This window comes from Morone saxatilis, unplaced genomic scaffold, assembly GCF_004916995.1.
Source record: "Morone saxatilis isolate NCDOM2014 unplaced genomic scaffold, NCSU_SB_2.0 Contig11, whole genome shotgun sequence".
Taxonomy (NCBI): domain Eukaryota; kingdom Metazoa; phylum Chordata; class Actinopteri; family Moronidae; genus Morone; species Morone saxatilis.
In genome coordinates, this window is record NW_023339663.1 from 5,284,810 (window position 1) to 5,302,831 (window position 18,022).

General features: G+C 37.4%; 1 protein-coding gene across 1 annotated transcript in view; it reads left to right on the plus strand.

The window, feature by feature from the left end:
* The window catches only part of luzp2 (leucine zipper protein 2), a 138,918-nt gene extending 121,261 nt beyond the window's left edge, over nucleotides 1–17,657 (plus strand). The window contains exons 10-12 of the mRNA XM_035652223.1: nucleotides 6,349–6,453; nucleotides 11,404–11,478; nucleotides 16,810–17,657. Coding sequence (XP_035508116.1) covers nucleotides 6,349–6,453; nucleotides 11,404–11,478; nucleotides 16,810–16,917 — 288 coding nt within the window. The 3' untranslated portion in view covers nucleotides 16,918–17,657. The remainder of the gene's footprint in view (nucleotides 1–6,348; nucleotides 6,454–11,403; nucleotides 11,479–16,809) is intronic.
* Nucleotides 17,658–18,022: the final 365 nt, after the last annotated feature.

Sequence of the window (18,022 nt, forward strand, 5' to 3'; positions counted from 1 at the left end):
AATGGCTCTGTTCTATTTAAGTGTATCAGTAGGCCATGTCAGAGAGCCACCATGCAAAATAGCATTGCCCTGGAACAAGTACAGCTAAATGTGAGTGCAGCCTTTATTAATCTTATTAATTACACCTGTGGTTTTCTTCTGCTCTGACATGTCAAAGTATCTGTGCTGATTTTGCCTTGCAATATCTGGTCAATTTTCTGTGACCCCAGTTTAAACACAGCAGTTACAATGTCTTAGGGTGAAAATAATATACGTTTGTTTTGTAAATTGAAAATGGGAAGGAAGTTGGATTTGGGATTTGCCTCTGTAATGGTGTAGTATAATTTTCGCTCTGACTTTTCAGATAAGATAAAGCAGGCTGCTGTTTTTTCCCCTCTCCTCTCTCTGTAAACACTTTCAAATTGAAATTCATTTCACACTGTAACTCCCAGCATGGTGACATCATGGAATATAACTGCCAAAATATTCACCTCACCGCGCATCAGAGCGCACATAATGCACTGTCTGCGATATGAATTTAAGTGTTAGCCGATTATTACCTCCTTTTCAAGTGGCTATTTGTCAATCTGATTCCCTGAGTATCACTCTCCAGAGAGAAATAGCCCAGGAAATAATTACTACCAAATATAACAGTTGGGCAAACACGATTCCAGAGGTTGTTCAGAATAATAACATGTCTAAATCAAGCACCATTCTAAGTAATTTATGTCAGTCTTTATATATGGTGTGATAGCTTTGGAAGGAAAGCCAAATTATTTGATGGCACTATGGGAGTCTTGGTATATTAAACTTAAAATTTGTTCTCTATGAAAAGATTAACTCAATGTGACACAGTCTTTGTTTGGAGCCTCTCAAAGTCAAGGTCACAGTAGACTCAACTAAAGGCTTGGGATTTAATCCCTTTTAGGAGTAAAAAAAAAAAAGTGACTGCCAAGAGGATTCATTGTAAAAAATAGGATTATGTCTTCAGTGTAGATATTGCTTTTGTTTTGCTAGTGGAACACACTGACATTTTAGGACTAATGTCAAGTGTTTACCCAGTCAATACCTTTTTGTCTTCAAAAACAACCAATTCTGACTGATACAGAACAACATTTTTATACACCAACAAAATACAACTGAAATGCAGCAGAATATACACATCATTTTTGTTTCTTTATTCCCCCCCTACCAAGCAGACATGTCAACCTCAATCAGAGATTGGGTTTGTTCTGATTTCTGAAAAGCAGTCACTGCAGTCACTTTGAAATCATCAAGTTGGCCACAGCACCGCAGTGCCTTATCTACCATGATCCTGGTGAGTAATTCTGTCTTTAAGAGGCTTTTCTCTCCTCGAAGCAGTCACAATTTACTCTGCGTCTCTTTCGTGGGTGCTGAAGAGATTTGACATGCCACTTAGGGGATTTTTTTTTTGTTTTCTTTATTTCTTATCATCCCCACCAGTGTTGCCACTGTCCCTTTGCTGTGGCATTACAGAAAACATATTCTGTCAATGACACATTCTGTCCACATTTAAACTCTTGCAGCAAAACAGAATGATCCCATTATAACAAGTGTGTATTTCCTCCTTCCATTAATGTGGGCCAAATAAATGCAAACACATGGGAAAAATAAGCATCTCACAAAAGAAAAGACAAGTAAAGGAAAAGTAAAGGTAAGTGTGGGTTGATTTTTCTATGCTAATGAAGTTTATACTTCCCACTTCATTAGCATACAAATAGCAGCACTCCACTTGTGAGCAGTTGCTAGCTCCATTATCTCCTGTAGCCGCTGTACACTTTGACAGGCTGTCTGATAAATCTGAGGGCGCCCTCACTGTAAAGATTACTGGGGTGCTCCATCTGTCCACTCTGCCTGTGCATGTGGAGGTGGGTCAAATCTCATTTAAATCAGTGCCAAATTTATCTCAAATTAAGTAGTAAAAAACAACACACAATAGCACTTACTGTGCATAAAAGAGCCAGACAGCCCACAGTTAAGAAGTTAGGTAACAATCCACTAACAGAGAGGCAGATGTCAAGAACTTGGCGCTTTGATGGCCATTTGGTGTTCCTCATTATGCTCATTAACAGCATGAAAATGCTCAGTGTTATTATTACATCCTTTCTGTTGTATGGTTTTGAACCTGAAGTGAATTGTAGCTGAATGCATTCAGTTAGACATGTTAATATTTCTGAAAATGCATGGCTAATCATATGCTAATTATTGTTGGTAATCAAAAGGGAATTATTTTGCACACAGCAGGGTATGATGGCACTATAATGTAGAAAGAAAAAAAAATGCTCCAAAGCTTCTAACATATGGAGGAGGCCTTTCCACTAACTCAGTAATAAAACATACATTTGAGTTTCCGGAATACACTTGGACTAAAATCCGCGTTGTGTTTTTGAAATCCAAAGTGGGTAAGTGCAAGAATGTTTGTTCAAGCACTCACTGACACCACTTTGAGCTTCACGCTCGTAGTTTGAGTGAACATAATGGGCCTTAAGCTCTGTTAGATGCTACAGATAAGACTCCTCCAGACCTTGACTCTCTCACACACACACACATGCACACAGACACACACACACACAGACAAAGCTCTTCTTGCTGGTGAAAGATTCATTAGTGTGAGGATGCAGAGATCAGCAAGATTGAAGTGGAAGTTGCTTCATATTTAACAGTCTCAGGGAAAGAGCCAAGTCTTGTGGTCCGATAGCATGCAATTTTCATCAGAGTAATGGGAGATGATGTCTTAGATGCTCGGAGCACTGTGCCGGAGGAGAAATTAGGCATTTCATTGCTCTGCTCTCAGCACTTACTATTTACTTTTATGATTGTTTCCTTGTCTATATAAATCGACAGGATATTCATCTCTGCCATGCAGGGAGGAGATAGTAGGTGGTTGACAGTGCAGAAAGAGTAGCTTGAAGATATTTATCAGCTGAATTTGGACAGAAGAATAACATTTGCGTCATGGAAAAAATATGAGAAACCTTACTAAGAAGTCCGCTTAAGTAATGGTGATAAAGCTCTTTTTAATTAGATTCTTCTTAGATATTAAACTTTCACAGTTTGGTAGAAAAAGAAAAATGTTTGTATTTTAAGAAGGCAAACCCATTATGTTCAATTAAACACAACTGATAATAAAATGTTCTCAGTTTAAGAACTTCATCCAGTTTCCACTGGAGACCTCATGGAGACAGAAGAGCTTATTAAGTGCCTCCGTTCTTCCATTGCTATACTGTAAAATTCTGCAGCTTTTGATGGATGTTGTCAAAAGACAAGAAATAATGCAAGAAATGTTCACCCAAAAGTGGTCACTTCCAGAAGTAAAGCCAATTTCACTGAACCTGCCTAAAAAGATGTTGTTTCAGCTGACAAAGTAAGAATATAGTTTGACAGTGACAGGTTAAGACTGCTTGTGTTCATCTTGCAACCGTCTTGCTTTAAGCTCTCAAGAGACCACTTTTGACCCAGTTAAGGAAGGTACTATGTACTAGTCTTTTGCAGAAGACTGGCTACAGCAGACAGACAGTTCCTTTTGGAGAAGTATCTGCTGTACAAACTTAGTTTATCTTTTACTGTTTTGTGCTTACTAGAAATATGTGGTAGGCAGCAGGAAAAAAAATACAGTATCTGATCCAAGCATCATTTCTTATATTACTTTTGTTTTATACTGTTCAATTATTTCAAAATGATTGTGTCTGGAAGCTTTTTAAAAAGGCTGTCCAAATATTAGGTATTTAGTGAAATAAAAAATACCCATGTATGATATGAAAAAAAAGTTAAAGATGTACATTTTCTGTACCACTTGTAAATGTTGAGATATTTCAGAACATGTCAATTGACAGGCTGGCCTTTCTAGTATTGAGATTTGGTCTCAATGCCTACATGAGCCAATGGCCTGTACATAAGCGGTACAGTTAGCTTGAACAGATTGTTCCAAGTGCAAGTAGCTGTCCATTCCATGGCTGGAGAAGTGAGTAGTCAGTACCTCATTGTGGGTGAGAACTTGAGCAGCCCCAAAATAATGTCAACATTCCCTATGCAAGATGGTCAAGCAGAAGTTACTTTCTGTACTCAGGGCAGAAAACATTCTCCATCACATACAGTGTAGTTTGGAAACTGATTTAAATAACGGTCAGGGATCCTGCAGGCTAAGAATATCCACTAACTTTATTTTTGCACTTGAGATCTGTTGATGCCAAATTTTCAAACATTTCTATCATACATTCATTTTTGAATAAGAATTATATATTACAATTTGCAAAGGGAGGCGGTCGATATGGATGCTAATGAGCATTTATAAGTGGAAGGGCCAATTATACCTCTCTCCAATAAATAGCCTCAACTACTATAAAGGATGACAGCACAACAACACTGGCACTGGGTCATTTTCTGATGTATAAGTTTCCAGTATAATACTGTATGTCTTGTATCCGAATGGAAACCCCATGGTTGAATTATGTCATTCTCAAGTTATATACATCCATGACCCTATTTACCATGGACATTTCTGATGAAGTCATGGTTTGAAATATATTCTAAGTGATTATATCTTACTGCCAGCAAGTGCGCATAAATGATAAAATGTTGCTACCATGGCTCAGAAATATTATGCAAAACAGACTAGGAATTTTATTTCCAGCCATGTTAAGACTATATTGAGACAATAAGAAGTACACACACACCCAGGGCTCTGTCAAGAAGCTTGGCAGAGAAGTTTCCAGTTAGATTGTGGCCATAGCCTTACTCACTCCTATTCGAATGACAAATTCTAGTAGGTGATGGAAAAAAGTTGACTGAATCCGCCCATGTAAACCTTCTGAAATCTATTTTTTATTCACAATTTTTGGCCCCTAGAATAGAGCATTTCTTTATCCATGGATTCAAAGTACATCAACCTTGCAAGAGTCATGCTTTCTCATACAGACATCATTTCAGGTGGCAGTGATATAGATTGCTCTACTATCTCCAGAGACAACCTTTTCATCTCTGACTGTCCGTCTTGTTTTCCTCCCACTATCTAGATGTTGCCTTGGCTGTTTTTGCAGGAGGTCACGCCACTGAAACCTCATTGTCCATCATATGCTCTCATAGTCGTAAATCCTAAATCTACCTCCCAGAATTAGGCTTATTTTTCAGTCAGGGCTAATCTGGGTATGTTTATACAGACGTCAGTTGCATGCCGGTTTGAAAGTCCAACATCCGGCACCTCCAAGTCAGTTGGCAGACAAAATCAGATCCGAACCACACTAAAACAAAGATAATTGGGCCTGGTCGCTTTTTGCTTTTAAAACCTGGATAACTAGACACGTAACAAATGTGCATATTCATTCCCTTTGTGACAAATAAAGGAACATTTATTGACTGATATCATTGTCTAATAACATGGAAAAACACAGTTGACCAAATATTTCTAACTCAATTATGTGACTTTGGAGGGACACAGTTTACATTAAGGGAATACATTTTTAGGCACGCTAGCAGCATGGCTCTATGGGTGGCAATGTTGGTCTGTCAGTAGATCCACCAATGTAGTCCAGACTGAAATATCTCTATTACAATTGGATAGATTACCATGATATTTTGTAGAGATATCTACGTATGTTCTCTTCTGGATGAATTATAATCAATTGGGTTAACCTTGCATGCAAAACTAATTCCATTTCCTTTAACCTTAGCTACAGTATATGTTATATTTAGTGCTATGAGCAGATGTTTGCATGCTAACAAGATGGTGAACATGGTAAACATTATACTTGTGAGCATGTTAGCATGCTGATGTTAGCTAACATCAGCAGTGCCTAAGTACAGCCTCACAGAACCCTAATATGGCTGTAGACATGTATTTGAATATAACCGGCATAATATAAATTTTATAATCACAGCAGCTCTTAGTTTTAGATGAGAATTGTTTTACTTATTTTAAGCCTCATTTGTAAACCAGACTTCAGAAACAGCCGATGTGGTGGTGGGAGTGGAGGCTTCTAACTGCAGTAGTTCGAACTGAAAAACTATTTGTGCAAAAATATGAATTAGTAAGAAAAGTTTTTTGCTCTTTTTACTGGATATGTGATGGTTGAATATTACTGGGTTAACCTCCAAGGCTTAGTATTTTAATAATTCTCTTTTTAATTTGTCAGCTGTTTCTTTTGCCCTTCCTGCTGCCTGTTATGAAATAGTCATCCCAGCCATAATTTATTTACTACAAGTAAATAATCTGAATAAGTATAAATTAAACAGTTATTAACATTTGTGTCAGAACTGTGTACTTTTCAAGAACCCCAGAGACACTGCTTCATCAACAAGCCATTTACACATTTTATTTTTAACCCCAAGTTGAAATGTTCTTTTTTTCTACAGGATATCTCTAAAGTTCAGAGAATTGTCACAGCCAGTAAATCACCCGTGAACATCGGAGTAATGAGGAGAGAGAGTGGCGGAGTTAAAGAGTGCCAGATGGAAAAGGTGAGCCTTTAGAGTAATTAAACTGTAATGGCCTATGTGACCTAAGGGCCTGTATCCATGAGGTTCATCTGTTCACTGAATTCATGCTCAAGTCCCTCATCAGAAATCAAACAAGCCACCTTTACTCCAAGTGCCTTCATTAAGTCCATTAATTGGAAAGTTTCAGCTTGATGGTACATTCCAGTAGTTTTCATCTAGTTAACTTTTAGAGTTATCATTTTGTTTAATCAGTTATTTCACATTACCATTATCCTTAGTGCTAGTCTATTAAATGATCAACAGTAGAGTTTGATTTTCAATTATTCCAGTCATTTATTGAGCAAAAATGCAAAACCTTTCATGCTTCAAGCTTCTCAAATGTGAGGATAGATAGATAGATAGATAGATAGATAGATAGATAGGATGATAGATAGATAGGATAAGATAGATAGCATAGATCAGTCCTGCAGTGAAGCAAATTGAGGGCATCCACTTCTGTGGCTGTTTCTAGCCCACACGAATGATGTGAAAGGGGGTGGCAGGGACATTGGTCAAGGATGGCCTGCACCTTTCTTTGTGTGTTCTCTCTCCACCACTCCCTCAGTTGAGTCCACCTCCTCCCAAGCACTGATACACGCCACAATAGGCAGTGTCATCTGGAGTATTTCTGGATGTGGCCAGGACTCAGAGTTAGTTATTAAATCTGCTAATGGTACAGTGTGAACAGGGAAGATAACACTTCCTTCAAAAATCAAACGAACAGTAATCCTCACATAACCAACTGGTTCATCCAGGTGGGAGAGTTAGGCCTGGTGGAGCATGTAGAGGACAGCATCATCCACTCCAATGTGTTCCTGGTATGCAAACTCGCAGAGGATAGTGCAGTTTGACATGTGGATCTCAGTAGGCGGAGAAATATGATGCTCCAGTTCATTGTTGTGTGATGTGAGGCACGACTTGTAGTCATTAATTCTTTGTCCAGGTGCCCCTACTTTTGGGTACCGGTACAAGTCATGATGTTTTCCACAGCAACGGGGGACCCTCCCCAGTTGTATACTCGAGGAGGCTCACTCAGTTTGGGCTTACAGTCCCCTAAGCGAGTCTTGGACAGATGCCATCTGGGCCTGTTGGGCTGTACCAAGGGCATAGGCTCCCCAGCTCCATCCTCACCTCCCTCAAGGTGAAAAAAGACAAGGGAGGGGCCCCAGGTGGTGGGAGAGTTGCAGGCTGCATCGTTTCGGGTGCCAAAAGTGTGGGAATGGAGATGCGAAAATGGGGTTGGAGGTGGAAAAGAAAAAAGACGCTACAGCTCTAATGATGGGAACGTGAACGGGTGGCAGTACAGGGCATTGGCTGGCTGTGTCAAACCTGGTGTAGAATAATATTGAATTCACTGGCCCTTGTCTACACCCCCACTGTTCCTTACTGTTCTTTTTACTTACAGCCAGTGAGGTCCTCATTCTGCTCCACACCCTTGTTTGTGCTGCAGCTTCTTCTAAACTTCACGACGGACGGAGTATAAGGGGGGGGGGGGCCATACTAAGAGAAAAAAAATATTTTTTTGTTAAATAAGTTATAGTTTACGAGAATAAAGTCATAATATTAGGGTCTATGAGAAAAAGTCGTAACATGGACCAAAGAATACAAGTCGTAACATGACGAGAATGAAAGTCGTAATATTACGAAATAAAGCCATAATATTAATCTACGAGAATAAAGTTCATAACATTACGAGAATAAAGTCATTAATATTGCGAGAATAAAGTCGCAACATACACGGAGGAATAAAGTCATAATATTGCGAAGAATAAATCATAATATTGCGAGAATAAAACTTCATAATATTGCGAGAATAAAAGTCATACAAATTGCAAGATAAAGTCGTTAAACATTACGAAGAATAAAGTCAGTAAATTTTTTATGAGCACTGACAGCCTGTTGGCTCAGCCAGCAAAACTGGTTTAACGACGAAATTCATGAAATACGTTAGTTTACATGTTGACCGTACGGTACGACTGAGACAACCAGCAGCTACTGGGCTTCAGGCTGAGGCTGCTGTCTTGGTTGATATTATTCACGTATTATTACGACTTTATTCTCGTAATGTTACAACTTTATTCTCGTAGACCTAATATTATGACTTTATTCTCGTAATTTCCACAAAAAAAAATCTGTCTTAGTCTGGCCCTAATACTCCGTCGTAGAACACAGATACACTTCATACACAAACTTTTTTTTATTACACTGCAAACTACAGTGCTACACAGATCTGCTGCGCAAGTGGTTTGCTGCTTCACTCTTTTTATATATTTTTAAGTTAAATATTTCTGGGGTTTAGATTGTCGGACAGCGAAAAGAAGTTATTTGAAGACAAACTCTGAAAAACTCTCCTACAACCTCTAAAAAACTAACATGATCGTAGATGTAGTTTAGCGACTTGTGGTATATCAGACATTGACTGTAAATAGATGAAGGTAACAAGTAGGGTGGAATCGATTAGTTGACTTATTGATTAGTCAATTGACAGAAATATAATCACCAGCTATTTTGATCATCGCTTATATAAGCTAAAACATTATATGAACCCTTCAACTTGTCCACTGGGAAGTTGTAATGGGCATTTTTCAATATTAAAAATACCAATTATTATTATCCATATCTTGCCATGGGGTATAATTATACACTTTTACAGTGTTTTAGAGCTGAAATAATTACTGGATTAGAACAGAAAAAAATGGCTATACTGAAAATGTATTTTAATGTTTAAGTAAATTATTAAACATTCTCGAATTCCAGTTCTACTGAAATTTGAGTATTTGCAGTTTTTTTTTTTTTTTATCGTTGAAAATTGAATGTCTTTGGGTTTTGGTCTAAAATATGCATTTTGAAGACCCTGGGTTTTGAGAACTTAATTAAATAACTAAAAAAACAATCTGACAGTGAATCAGTGAATTAAAATAATAGTTTGTTGCAGCCTTAAATCCCCAACAATGATTCTAGCAATACATTTTAACTTCAACTGCATGGTAGAGTACTGTAGTTGCAGTGAAGATAGAATTTGCACAGTCACACTCGCTTCAGAGAGCTTTTAACTCACAATTGCACTTGCCCAGTGCAAACATAGTTTTACACTGAAGATCTTCATTGGAGCATTTGAGGGAGCTGAGTGCCTCGCTGACACTTTGCTTCATTCTTTCCTACCTCAATAACTGCTTTCAGTCACTGACCTTTCCTATTCAGATTTTTTTGTGAGGGACTTTAGTACCTCACAGACTTGCTTCTGTAAGATTCAGGGAACTGTGAGCAATCAGTTATCAGGGAGGCTCCGAATGAGTATCTCCAACCCTGTCAAAACCAAGAGGATTTGGAGAAAGCAGGGATAGTGAACAGGGCCCATAAGGATTTCTGACAAGTGGCTTTCAAGAACTATTACAGATATAACTTGATAGACCACTGGAGACAGGAGAGTATGGAGAGGTGCCACCCAAAGAGGAAATTACCCTCTGTGGAAACCGTGTCAAAGAGATTTTTCTTTAATGAAATCGTGCCAAAAACAATGTTCACTGGTGTCCCATAATTGATTATATAATTTTGGCAGGGTTGTGAAAATGCTGCAGCAAGAGGAAGAAACATTCTGATACAGATAAGAGGAGACATATTTGAAACAGAGACTCAGATATTGTGTTTGCTCGTGAACACCACCACATCTCCCCCGTCCTCCTCTCCCCATAGGCTGGCAGGAAATGAGGAGAGACAGTTTGTAGGAACGTGTATAACTTGCAGTCTGTGCTTCAGTTTGAAAATGAAATGTGATAAGTTTGCTGTACTCTAATGAATGATTTCATAGACAGACCTGATACTTAACAGTTTGATACATATATTTCATACAGAATGCATTAGGCCTGAGATTCTCTCATGGTGGTAGGAAGCATCCAGACATTCACCTTCATTCATCACTCATCGTTTATGAAATGAAATGCATCCAAATATTTTTCAGCAGGTCCTTCAGGCAAGTAATTCTCAATTTACCAAATAAGATAAGAGAGGAGCAATTAATGGAGATTTTTCAATGACAATGTTCAGTGTTCATCCTGTATGGAGCTATATTATAAGGGCCAAAACAATGGTTAATTTGGTCCTGCTGTTATATGTGAGCAAAATTATTACCATGGACGCCAAATGGCTTCAGGTTTATCACAGCAGGGAAAAGACTGACATTGCTATTAGCCATGTGTACAAATCAGTAAAAAAAATAACACATCCACTACAACTAATGATTATTTTCTGTATTGATTGTTTCTTGATTGATCGTTGAGTCTATAAAATGTCAGAAAGTGATGAAAAATGTCTCAAAGAAAAGTATCTCAAGTTCTAAGTGCCCCTGGTGACATCTTCAAATTGCTTGAGTTTTTTTTCAACAGCCCAACACCCAAGGGTATTCAATTCACCATGATACTGTAAAAAACGGAGAAAAGCAGCCAATCCTCACAAATGTTGGGCATTTTTGCTCTTCGCGTTATAATTATCAATCATTCAGTTAGTTTTGCTGTTGATTAATCTGCTGCTAATTGACTAATATATTGCATAATAGTTTAATCACTAGAAAACTGTAATACTCATATTTTTTATCCAGTTCACTTGTAAACAGTTTACCTAAATTAATTACATAAATTTCAATTAAAAATTTAAATTTGTCCCTTAAGGGGCACATTAACTACACATTTAATTTACATGCATAAAAAATGTTTTTTTTATGTATGTACAGTAAAGGATTTGAAATGAAAAAGTTAATTGGATGATTCTATGGCTGTGGAAAAAGACAATTATACTAGATTTTTTTTGTCTAAAATCATAAGTTATGGGTGTATTCATGGGATGCGTCTGCATTGAATACACACAGCTGGGAAGTTGACACATCTTCCCAGCATGTACTCCCTACACTGCACTGAGATATTTTCTCTACTCCTATAGGCCGGGGGCGACTGTTTCCAGAATCAGACGGAGGAATCAGCCCTGGAAAGTAAAAAGATACCAGAGCCACAGCAGGTGAGCATCAGTTGAATTTATATGGAAATAATAACAGATGCAGACATTTCTAAATGTATTCTTGCTGCTGCAGTGAAATGTTTAATCAGTTAATCAGGAGAAATGTCTTACAGGATAAGGCTGGTGTTTCTCTATATTTTTCTTACTGTCACCAAATCCCATGTGAGTTCATCTCACAATACTTTCTAACTTCCCCACCCTGTATGTGGAACTCGGTCCGAAGCCCATTTAAAGACGGAAATTTTTAAAAATGGGTCATAAATTTGAATTTTTATTTTATTTTTTTTCTTTAACGCTAAGTAATATCCTAAAACAGCTGGACACTGTAGGTTTTATAAAATGTTGCTCAAATAGGAGTAAATAGTGCTTTTTGTTGGGGACTATTTTCAGCCACAGATTAATTTGGTGCAGTACTTTGTATTTACAGCACTGTCTATGATGTGTATTTTAGACTCAAAACACAAAACAAACTACAGCATGTGTGTTCATGATAATGAAGGAACATGTCAACCATTGCAACTCTGTGGCTGATTGATGTGTTTTCAGACAACAATGGAGATCTATGGCACAGAGGCACAAGCTACATATAGGCTACTCTTCAGCTACACAGTAAAATATTTTGTTGGTTTTGGTCTTTAGATAAAAACTTGCTTTTTCATGGGATAGACAATAAGCCAACTATTTATAGCTATTTAAAAAAATAAATTGTTGCAATACACAACAATCTCATTATCAAAATGTGAAAACCATGTAGCATGACAAGTATGTTTTAAAGGACATGGAAAGGAAAGAAAGGCTAAACAGATGTAACAAGCCCAGTGTGACTACACAGTGACTGACAACTAAAAACCTAAAAAGATTCAACTTGGTGTACAACAGTATGACACAAAGAAGTGAAAAAAGCAAAGCAGATGATACAGAGTTTTAGAGAGATAAACAACACCTACATCACATTTCTAAAAGAAGGCAACCAATCTACTAAAACCTTATATACATCTTACAAATGTCACCTATAGTATGTTATATTCAATGTTTTGCCAAATCCTATGCATAACTGCCTCCCTCATCATATTATTGAATTGAGTCACACCTGTTTGGCAGTGGCAGATGGTACGGCAAAACAATGCATCTCATTTCAATGCAGTGCAATACTCTGTAACTGAGCAACTGTCTTGCATTCCAAGTGGCAGTGATCCATTTTTAGACACACAAACTATTTGCACAAGAATACCAGAATATTTCAAAAGAGATCTCTACAAATGGGCAAATTTGACTTCACTGGTTTGTTTTGTGCCAGAAAGATATTCAGTGAGAGTCTGACAACTGCTTTTTTATGTAATACAAGAGTGGACAGTGTCACTGATTCAGAGCAGTACAACATAATGGTATTCTGTTTTATATTAGATGTAGTGAAATAGCTCTAAATAATATGTTACATGTTATTGAAGTCAAAAGCAGTTCATTCCCCAAGGCATTTGTACTTTTCTGTATCAACACAAGATGCAAAACTGGCAAAAAATACAATAATAGAAAGAAATCTGAGTTAGTGAACAATGTATATACTACTACAGTAGGGATGTTTTTTTAAAACCCAAGAGATGATTTATTTCATCTTCCACTTTTTTAAAGTTATATAATTTTTTTTAGGAGCAGTAGCAGAGTTGACAAATAAGAAGCAATGCCTTGTAACGTCTCAGTTAGGCTAATGACTGTTTTAAGTGTTATCTTTTTTTACCTCATTAATTGGTAAATTTTCACATTGTGTTGCAGCACTGAATCTACAATCGACTAGCTTTTCCTGCTTTCTGTTGGTATCCCTCATGCACAGCACTTGCCATCCATGGTGTAGTAAATAATTTGATTAGTAATGATTGGCATTTCGGTCTCTGTGGATCAATCTGCATTAAAGTGCCCTCTATTCCTGTCACTACTCTACCTTCATTATGTGTTCTCATGTTCGATTGACTGTGAGACTGAGAACCAGAGTGACATCTCCCCTTATGTTCAAATGTTTTTGTAAGGAAGGGCATTTCTTGTAATCTTGCACCTGTTGTATTGTATTGTACAGCGCAAATAAGGGTTTAAATAAACCAGACCAACATCTGCACTTTTAGGTGAGATATATTGTACAATAAGCTTTCGTCTATTCACTCAGTCTCCCCTGGTAGACTGATCAGACAAAGAAGCTCTTATCGATGTGGCCTACACATCGACAGTCTGACAGACCAACACCACATACCCACAAAGGAGTTTTCACCCAGATTAACTATAATGTCAGCAACATGGAGGAAAAAAACATTGTTCTCTCTTTGTGCAAGCTTTAAAGCCACAGTGTGCAATCTAACCTGAACAATATTTATTCTAGCTGTACCTGCTTGAGACTATTATCAAGATTCTTTGAGAGTAAACATTTTTGAAGTCAAAAATATAATACTTCAGCCTAGCATTCTTAAACAATAGAGCAAACCTCTGAAGCACAGTGGCATCAGTATTGTTTGTTTCTGACATTCCTGAATTCATTAAAAAGTTGAGAGTGGAAGAACACAGCTGGAATATAAAAATCACAAAGGTGAATGTGAGGAAAAGCAAAAATAATAAATACATAAAGATACTGCACTCAGTTGTTCAAAATCATGTAAATAATTAAATAATAATGATAATAAAATAAGTGTGTCATCTCTTGATTCTTTTTAGGATTCTTAAAATAGTTGAATTTGGCCTGTTTGCTAAAGACATTTTTAGGCCTGTGCTGTTTGTTAATGGATTTTACAATAAGTAGAGCTCAATATCTAAATATACTAAAGAAAATATCTTTCATATATTGTAGAGGGCATTTGTTTTAGTTGCTAACATATTTCAAGAAATAAAAACCATCTGCCTGCTGTGGCAGTCAGTTAATTAGTTAGTTGTCGTGCACCCACATATTATCTGACGGCCACAATGAAATAGTGCAAGGGAAAGGGTTACTTCATCTTTACCAAATTGTATATACTAGTACATGGTACCAATCCGTGAAAAATACGGAACACCATAAGTCAAAATAAAGTCATGTACCTATGTAGCTGTAGTTTTGTCAGATATATCTTACATTTGTTTTAGATCAACTTGACATTGGTAGTGCTGCTACTGACAAAGCTGTTGCAAGTTTTTCCAAAAATCCACTCTTCCACTAAAACTTTTGGATATCCTTAAGGGATTGCTGGTGATAAAGAAGATAGACACAAAAAAGGAAAATCCCAAACCCACATCAAAGTGGGCGGTAACTGAGGTTGGCAAGAAGCCACAAGAGTACATTAAGTGAGAGATGTTTTGCCTGCAGATGGAAGTGAAAGTCATTGAGTACCTAGTCTCAGTCACTGAATCACTCACAGTACATACTTGGGGTAAAAATGTACTACTCAGTATTTTATAATCACATAACCTCCAAATGATATGGTCAAATTCAAAGTTTACTTCAAGCTCCCCTGAAAGAGATGGGATAAATGTCGAGTTACATGCTGCCTCTTTTTGTTTGTTTTGCTTCAAGCCAGGTGATAGAACTATAACCCACTGCCATGCAGAGTGATGTTATAATAATTTGCAAGCAGCCAGCAAGCCTTAAGGCATTCTCCAAAGTGACATTGGTAAACACAAAACAGATGCTTTGCTTGGGGAATTGGTTTCTAGTGCCTGTGTGCAGTGCTTAAACATGTTGTTGCCAAAAATAACTGGAATTATTCAAAATACCAAAGAAAATTGCATTCCATTAATAAAATATATTGGAGCCCCATCATTTTGTCTTTAAAATGTTGATAGGTATTTATGAAAATAGCAGGATAACAGGAACACACATCCCCCAAACACACACACACACACACACACACACACACACGTAAGGGTACATTGTGTTTCAATGTGCCAATGAACTGTAAACAGACTGCTGTTGCTGTCAGAATGGTGTCATAAACCCTCAGAGCTGCTGGTTTTCCACCCCACCAGGTAGTTAATTGCATTCATTCCCAAGAGTAACTCATTTTCTCAATAGTTAAAATAAAAACCAGCAGGACTCTGTACCTGTGATCCAATCCTTGGGCATTTAAAAACCTGATACATCATAACAAGTTCACATGACTAAATTTACCATAAAACTGGGCCATTTAACTATAGTATTTCGTTTCACTTATTTCCTTTTTCCAAATAAATTCAAGTGTTGTTGACTTATAGACCACATTACCTTGTACTCCACACTCCAAATTACCACCCAAAATGTGTTTTTTTAAATGAAGTTGTTCAAGCTACAACTGGATCTTAAGTTGCTCTTTAAACTTGTAATTTGTGTACAATTTCAATACTCACACTATAAATGCAGCAGGGTTAAACTTAAAGGAGCATCATTCGGTAAAGTTGCAGATTGCAACCAACTGAATACCACTCGCCTCAATGGTGTTGGATAAACTGCAAAACATGCAAAAGGCCCTATCTAGAGCCAGTGATTCGTTTGTCAACGCAGCAGAACCCACTCCCTTTGTAGATTAAAACGGCTCATTCTAAGGTAACAAAAACAAATTGATTCATATAGTTAGGTGATTATACACTAATGAAAACATACCTATGAATGTTATATCCCATTTTTTTTGCCAACATGCTTTCTCCTAATTACACACTGGACCTTTTAAAGGTTATTTTAGGACTTTAGCAGTCCCATGGGGCAATGTTTATATGAATGGGTCCCCATTTTGTTTCTAAACCAGATAAACCACAACTTCAAGCAAGCGGCACGATCGACATCCTGCAGTTTGAAAAAACTACAGCTGCCAAGCAAGCACGTAAAACAATACAGGATTTAAAACATTAAACATTAGGAAAAGGGGGATGTCCTCTAAATGTTTGTCAGACATGTTGGCAACTTTCTAACCTAATCCACTATTAGCTTTCTGCTACTGTGGAGGAGCTAACTTGCAAACAATAGTGAATTTTCCAGTCCCCCTGTTTGAGGATGATGAGTGTTCAGAACAATAGTTTTCAATGGAACACTTTCATTTGGCTGCATCAACTGAAGTAGTAGCCATTAAAATGGGAGAAACATGTGGTGAGAACCATGACTGAGAGAGGAATTAGAAACTGCTTGATTATAATGCCCAGTAATGGCAATAGACAGCTCAGTATTAACAGTAGTATCATGATAGTCTAGTACTGTCTTTAAATTAAAGAAAATACGTATTTCTACTCCCTTTGCATCCCACAGATACTTAGGAGCATTTCCTGCTGAGATTATGGACCACCTCATTCTACTGTGGAATATTATTGTGTCAGTCTTGCTCATTATGAATCTTTATCTTCTGAACCTAACAGCAAAGGAGCCAAATGCAGACTGGAAAATTCAACACAAAGCTCTCAGACGACAGCGAGGAGGCAGAGGGAGGCAGCAGCAAAAAGACAAAGCCACATGAATACAACTGAGCGGACGGCATATTATCCAAAATGCAGAGCCCCTGCATTGCCTGAAGGATCTTTCTAAGAGCACACACTTGCGCACTCTCACAAAAAACATATGTGCGCCCACACACACACACACACACACAGCTACACACACACATGCATCAGCATTGTTTGCGAAGGCTGAGACACTGGAATCGTCAAAATTTCAAACTGTCATCTGGAAAACCTCCATAGTAAAATGGCATGCATTCTAGAAATTCTTTTTAAAAGGTAGCAATGGCACTGGTAACTTGTTTCATGATTGTTCATTTGTTGTTTACTTATCTGAGTTTTATTCTGAGTGAGGACACTGCTTTCTAAATGTGTGATCTTTCTAGAAAAATCCCTTTGCACTGGTGAGGTCTGACACTGTATCCTGTGATAAATATATCAATTGACAAATAAAAAATACTCCTACTACTACTATTACTACTATTACTACTACTACCCAACTTAGAATATTGTTTGTCACTCATTGTAGCAAGGTTAATTTACTCCTCCACATTTTGAAATATAGAGGCTCAAGTTGGCTGGCCAACTGTTCAACATTTAATATTTCAGCACTCTTTCTGCCTTTAACACTCCAGAGGCAAAGAGCCAAAGACTCACAATGGGTCGTCTCCCTGAGAATGTGCCATGCACTGAGTAGTAACTCCTAGCTACATGTATCTGTGTTATATGACCTTTCTGTGTCCTTTCAATAAACTGTAATTTTCAGTAAATGTGTGAAGAATAAATGGTTCTTTGTGGGAAAGAAATGAGTGAATATGTTTCTGATCAATGGAGGAAAAAGTTGCACAGTGCAAAGAATGATCAGGATTTACACTCTGTGAATATTAATTACATGGCCAACTCAACTAGAAGAAGTTGTTAAATAAGGCACTAGCATCTGAGGTCAGAACAAAAATCTATTTTTCAAAAGAGAAATTATTCATCACATCATTTTAAAAGTTGACTTTGTTGAATAATTATCTGACACAAATGAGTAAAGTCACAGCATGACTTTTTTTGTCCAAACTGAGTTACTGAGTACTAGATAGATATTTTGTGATGTTGATGAATCTTCATACACAAGTTGTAGAAATTA